Below are 6,988 nucleotides of genomic sequence, written 5' to 3' on the forward strand. Positions count from 1 at the left end.
CCCAGAAAGAGCGTAACATCTGCCAGTATACAGCCACAGCACATCCTTCTGCATGCTCTGCAGGAGACTTTTATTTCAACCAGAATGCATTAAAATACTCTTTTTTTTTTTTCTTAATTTTCCCCCAAAATTCAGGGATTCATCCTTTTGTGTATGTGAGATGTAATGGTAACAAAGGACAGTCCTCGTTTTTAGGACTCTAGGTGAAAAATAAGGATTTCAACTGTAGACTTTAAACCATTTCTACCCAAGAAATACTATTCTTTGCAGGAATTTTATCCAAGTAGAGACCAAGCTTGGATAAATTCCCGACACATGACTGACAGCAGAGAAGTAGTTTGGCTGGACATAATCTATAGTTATTTTACGTTCAAACAGTCCCGATGACGTGAGGTGTTGCCTGGGCCAGTTTAGTGACTCTTTTGTGGCTGATGCATGTATGATATGAGCTTGCAGATTTGCTTGGGAGAAAACGGGCTCGTTAGGGGCAGCGTGGGTGTGCAGGAGACGATGGTGGCCTTTGCTCTGCAGGGAATATACAGTACCTGAACCTGTGCTTCTCCTTGTTTGCAGTTTTAAACTGTGCTTGTGTCATTGCCTGCTGACTGCATAGTTCACTACGTGGTGCTGCACACCTTTTGCTTCCGTGCTGCTATTAACCTAATCCCTTTAGTTTTCATTTATTTAGGTTTTCTTGATTTCATTGAATCGGTGATCTTGTCGTTCTCTTGTTTTTAAACAGGCTTAACTTCCCTCCTCCCTTAAGACTACACTTTATGCCTTTTTTTAAAAGATAAAATGAGTCTCTTATTTGCTTCTTCTTTTGGTCAGTCCCTTCCTTAACTTTTTGAGTTTGGGGAGAAAGAAGCCTCAGCTCCTATTTTGATTTTTGATGAATGCAGGGAAAAACCTGTTTGTGGGCAAAAATCGTTACCTTTTTATTTTCTTAAGTGTTTTGCAGCTCCCACTTGTCCTTGCGAGACTGGCGCTGCAGAGCCCGTGCACACCGGATTCTGTGACTTCAGTGCTGTCCCTTTTCCTGGCCTAAGGAGTTTCTTGCCGTCTAGAAGTGCTGCAGCGCTCGCTCACTCCGGCTTTTTCCTCAGTCATAGCTCATCGCCATTTCTGATGGCACTTCACGGAAACTGAGGTCTCTCAAGAGCGCACACGCGAGCACGGTCAAGAAGATCGTGGTCTCACCTGCTTAAGCTCAGCAGTTCTTATGTGGCTTATTGCTGCCTTCCTGTTAAGTCTTGCTGGCAGAACTGATTTTATTGCATAAGATGGAATTGTTCCAGAGAATTATACCGCAAAGACTGTTGGTTTTGCCATCTCGTGTCTGTTATCTTTTATTCTCTGCTTCGTTTTTTTCGCCAGAATGTGGTAAAACTACATAGTGCATCTTATCTTGGAATATACTAAGGTGTTACATAAATAGTTGAGCAGATATATTTCAAAATTTTCATGCTTTTTTACGTGTGCGAGAAGTCGCTAAGACTTTTTTCAGACTGGCAGAAGACTTACACAGGAGTTGAGATTCAGCTTGTTAAAGCTGTGCTGTGATTGCCTAGTGTTTTTTCTAATACTCCTTGTTGCTGTGACTCTGGATGGATTGCGAAGGAGAAAGGTTAATAGAGGATAAAGGTTTTCAAAACGAATTCATTGCTGTACAACAACTGGAAACACAGGAGTTAGCCCAGTTTAAAAATGATTAGCAGAATCTGAGTTTCACTAGCATTCAGGAATTGAGGGGAGCATTAATTTTAAGCTGTTTTTTCTCCCTTGCCTCGCTTTTCCTTGCTTACTTCACCCTTATTCATGACTGGGGTTAGTACATCTTTCTGTATTTCTGGAGTTCTGTTGCTTTATCTGTGCTTTATAAATACTGCTTGTAATCAATATAAATAAATACAATGAACTTGGCCGAGTTCGTTTTTTTGAGGGGGAAGGACTGTAGCTCGGCAGCATTACGGGGAAAATAATGAAAAATATTTGACAAGAACTTTATCTAGGGGTGGAAAACCTGAGAAAACTCATTTTTGGAGGAAGTCAGGCTGTCTCTGTGCAGATCCATCACAGACCAGCATCTCTGCTGTTCCCCTGATGCTCCAGCTCATTGCATCCCACCGCGCTTCTGTCTTGGAGCCCACTTTGCAACTTTTTTCTGTGCCGTCCTCTCTCTAGATCCCCTAAAATCAGGCATCGTGGGGAGTTTGCGTTAGACCAGGGCTCTGCAGCCCCTGAAGGCAGCCAGACCTGACACCTGAACCGCCCCAAAGACCCTTCGACGCGTGCCGGCTTGTTATCTCTGAGCTAACAAGTCCGACCGAACTGAAGTTGTCTCCGCGTGGAGCCAATTCTGGGTTGTCGGCGTCTGTGCTCTGGGCTGATCCACAGCCCGCATCAACTGCTTGGATAATTGTAGCATTGACTGAACTGAGGTGTCCCACAGAGATGGCTTCTGTGGAGTAGAACTTAACGTTTTTGTTAAGATCTTCGCTGTAATATCCCGTTGATAGTCATTCTGAGACAGGGAACGCAAGCTGCGGCAGCTGTTTTCTGTAGTCGTGAAACCCGAAGGGTAACCGACGGTCAGGGAATGCTTTAGGCTAAAGAATTTATGGGTGCAAAAGATCACAAATGAAAGAACCATGACAGCTTCTGTAAAGAAAATGGTTTATCAGTTTGCCAATGCTGTTGTTGTTACAAATTTGATGCGACAAGTCTACTTTTAATTTTTAAAAGCTGTTTTTCTGCATGTAAAATTACACCTGGCGCTTGATCTGCTTAGACACAGGAACGAACCGAAATGTGGGATTTGAGTGCCCAGCTAGTCTGAACTGAATTTGCTGTTATTTGCACCTGCAAAAAGTAGATGTGAAATCAATTTCAAGTTAGAGCTGAGAAAGCAAGCTCTCGAGCAATAAATATTTTGGATCCCTCGGTAATTTCTGTTTGGAGGACATACGCCCCTGAGCAGGGAGAGGCCTTGCATCAAAGGAAGGCGATTCGTGTTGCTACAGGGTGCTTTTGTTTCTTTGCTTTGATGGTTGTTTTTTTTTCCTGTTTCTGACTTTGCCTCTTACCTGCAGAGTTCTCAGAAATCCCTGTTACCTTTGAATACTGAGGGTCCATAAATCTGTGCCCACCTCAGTCGTGACGCTTATAAAGCCAATGCCTTTGTGCCAACCGAAAAATAGGTGCAACATCCAGAAATTAGGTCAGAACTCCACTGGGAAGACTAAAGAATGGATGGATGCTTTTTAATTTGTGATGACATAATGAAACTCCACTTTGAGACAGAAAATATTCCATTGTTTATAATAACGCCACCAAAGCGGTCATTTGATCTGTCGTGTTAGTGCCAGCAGTGTGACGGCTAATAGGAGAGATTGTGTTGCAAGGGGTGACATCTGCTGAAGGAAACCTAAAACTGAGGTGCTGACCTCTCGTGCTGGCCTGAAAGACTTGATGGCAAGAGTGGGTACGTGAACCCCGGCACGCCGGACAAATTCCAGACTCGATAACAACATTCTTCTAAAATGTAATTTATTGCTTCATCTGGATGTAGTATTTTCTTTTACTTATTCAGTTGTTGAGTTTTATTAAATGGTTGTTGTCTTTTAAATTGGGTTATCTTTTGTGATTTTGCTTTTAAGGGCCTTCGGAGTTTTAAACTCCAAGAGCTGATAAATACTTTTTTTTTAGTAGTGTTTTAAAAACTGCCTTTCCCCCCTCAAACTCTCCCAGTCCTCAGCGAAACTTTTCGATGAGGTGCCATCGGAACTTCTATGAAGATGTACGTTGTGATAGAAACTAATCCAACCTTGAGCGGCTCTTTTCCTTAAATATTCATCATCTATAGCTGCCACAGAAAAGATGTAGTGATCCGTGGTAAATTCTAAATCAAAATTTAGAAAATAATCTAAAAGAAATTCAGGGTTTTTTTGTAGACATATAAGAGCAGTCATGTTGTAATACCTCTTGGTTTATTTTTTATTCAAGCGTATCAGTAATGTCACACATTTATGGCAGAGGAATGGGCAACGTGGCTGAGGAGAGTATCCTGTAGCCATGTAGGAGCTTGTCGCCAGGAACCAAATGCACGCACAACCCCTTGCAGCTCTACGCAGGTTTTGCATTACTGGGCAAACAGGGTTGGCCTATTTATGGGTTTTCTGCAAAGTGTTGTTTTAATTCTGAGTTGGAAATTAAGAAGCTGTGAGCACGTGTCAGCTCTGCGGGGGGAAGGTGGGGGTTTGGACGTGTCTCTCCTGGGATTTCTGTGTTTTGTTGGGGTTTTTTTGTGGGAACATCATTATTATTAGTAATATATGTAATATGTAAGTAAATTCTTTCGTTATTTGCCAAGCTGAATCAATCAGAACTGAAGAATTTAGTTTAATGTTCAAGAAAAAACTTCCTTCTCTAAAGATTACGTTGGTAATACCAACGTTATTGGGTGAATACTGGGCAATGTGGTTTGATTGATTCTGCTTTCTTCCTTCGGAGTAGAAGCAGTGCTTTTTTTCTCCCCACTTTTCTTTTGATAAGTTAACAAGTTTTTTCCTTAGAAGTATGAAGTTACTGAATTATTTGAAAATGTGTTTGAAATAGTTGGAGTCTGTAACGAATCTGACATGTGGTGACAGTGAGAAATGTATGCCTGCTAAATTTTAATACTATGGATTTTGTGTAGATCACGCTCAAGACCTCGTCAACGTTCTTATAGTCGAAGTAGTGAGAGATCGAGTCATAGGAGGACTCATAGCGGGTCTCGTGAAAGAGAGCGGCGTAAAGGCAGAGAGAAGGAAAAAATAAAAGAGAAGGGCAAAGGAAAAGAAAAGGAGATATGTGGCGCGAAGCATGGGTAAGTGAAATGACAAACTATAAATGTAATAAAAGCAGGGAATAATTTAGCATTTTGCTTTTTTGTTGGTAATCAATTTGCTTTATATTCCGTGATATTTTATATAAACTGAGTGGAGTTACTTAAAATCTTTGAATAGTGTGATTCTTAGCAGAATGTGACAACATTTCAATCTATTTGATGATTTGATTTACAGTTTTTTTCTTCCTCTTGATTTGCAACTATGCTAAATAGCTTTCTTCAATCGCTTAATTTAATTATTTTTCTAATACATAATAACCCCAATTTAAGGAAAAAACGAGGAGTATTGGAAAGGGCAAAGACTATTTCCTACGAGAAGATGGATTTTACTGTTCACCCCCTCTGTATTGCCAGCAGTTCCTATTGCACCTCATTTTTGGCTCAGCCAAGAGCTGCAGCAGAAGCACTTGCTGGGGGTGAATGATGCTTTTCAAACCTCATTTCTGTGTGAAACGACTGGAATTGTCGATCTTGTTTTTACAGCTTCCAAAACCGACGTTTTATGTAATTCCCCCTGCTTCATGCGTCTCGATCTCCTGCAGCCCTTAGGGTGACCTCTGGCTTTCCCTCGGTTCTGTGACTGCTTTCCAAAAGGAAGGTGCTGGGGTGCTGCTTGATGACCTTCCCTGTGGGGGAGTCCCACCGAAACGCTGCGGGGGCGTTTCTAGAGTAGCATCCTCTACCCACGTTGGTGATATTGCTGGTATCAGCTGTTCAGTCTCTCCGATGCCATTACCTGCATGTCCGTGGTTGTAGCATTGATTATGTAAATATTCAACATCAGCTATTCGCATATTTTTGCCTTATTTGGAGTTCATTACTTACACTGCTGGGAACTTCCAAGAGTGGCATCTTCTGCTTGGTTTAAGGGGTACTTTTCCTCATTTTAGTAAACCGTGTGGGATATTTGTCTCTCTCTGTTGTTGATGCTTTCAGCAAGCAGGAGCACCCCGAAGACATTGGCAGTGTGTCTAGGTTCCAAACAAGATGCTTTTGCCCATTTACCCAAAGTTCAAATATGTTTTGGTACTTCTAGAAGCCTTGAGGAGAAGTCTGGGTGTTCCAGCCAATTTTTTTTTTTTTTTTTCAATTTTAATTGAAGTAAAAAAGGAGGGAAAGGATCCATCCTGAACATTTAGCATTTAAGAGACTTTCTGGACTTCGTGTAGAGGTACATCTTAAATCATGCTGGAGCGTACAGCAGTGCTCTGTAAGCATCCTGCCTGCCTTCGTGTCCTTTTTAGAAGAAGGATCGATACGAGAGAGCTATAGGAAGGACGCGGAAGTGCGCAGATATTTTTATGGAAGCAAGCAATTTATATTTTGATAACTTACAAAGTTGCTTATGCTAGATTTGAAAACAAAATGCCTCATTTGGGTCGTTTCCAAGGTAGTTAGGACAAAGAGTACAAATTGGTAATAGAAATGTTTTATGACCTCAGTCTGTTTCCCTCTGAGCTCAGGTACTGCCTGGTACGCTCTGTACGGGGATTTCTTACTTGGAGGGTTATTAGACCGCAAAATGAAATGTACCTAGGGTGATGGTGATATAATCTGTGCTTCATAAACTCTTCTGAGGGGGGGCGACACGTTTTTCAGTTTAATCAAAGGGCGATCAGAGCATATCTGTACCGAGAATATGGATCTGAGAAGCTTTTTTCCTGTACTGTTGTTTGTCATGCCAAAGATTGAGGCTGCGTTGGTGTCACGTTGTCGTTTGTTAAAGGCTTTGCAAAGCCACGGAGCTGAATATACAGAGCTCTTTGCAATTTCTGTTTGCATTTCCTGCACAAGTAAGCGTCTGTGGAATATTCTGCCATGGAGCCCAGTGAGAGTGAATTGGGAACTTGCAGTTTTCCTTCCTAAATGTATACGTGTAGAAAAAGAGAGTTTAGCGGAGTTTTTCTTTGCTTTGTGTGTGCTCCAGGAAAATGAGGCCAAGTCAGATGTTTTATAGTTGTGGTTTTGTATGTATGAGGCTTCCTCAAGCCTCTCATCTTCCTCCCTCTCATTTATTTATGTATTTATTTTGGTTATGGGTGAAAAGTATGGGAAGGAAAAGATGTCCTTGGCCAAGGGAGCTCACCTGCTCTTAGT

At 41.6% G+C, this 6,988-nt stretch overlaps 1 protein-coding gene across 1 annotated transcript in view; it reads left to right on the forward strand.

The window, feature by feature from the left end:
• Positions 1-4,872, forward strand: part of LOC104277222 — a gene marked incomplete at its 5' end in the record, with an annotated part of 26,182 nt that extends 21,310 nt beyond the window's left edge. The window contains one exon of the mRNA XM_009873799.1: positions 4,700-4,872. Within this exon, the coding sequence (XP_009872101.1) occupies positions 4,700-4,821 (122 nt within the window). The remainder of the gene's footprint in view (positions 1-4,699) is intronic.
• Positions 4,873-6,988: the final 2,116 nt, after the last annotated feature.

The sequence above is a fragment of the Apaloderma vittatum genome, unplaced genomic scaffold (assembly GCF_000703405.1).
Source record: "Apaloderma vittatum isolate BGI_N311 unplaced genomic scaffold, ASM70340v1 scaffold7917, whole genome shotgun sequence".
Taxonomy (NCBI): Eukaryota; Metazoa; Chordata; class Aves; order Trogoniformes; family Trogonidae; genus Apaloderma; species Apaloderma vittatum.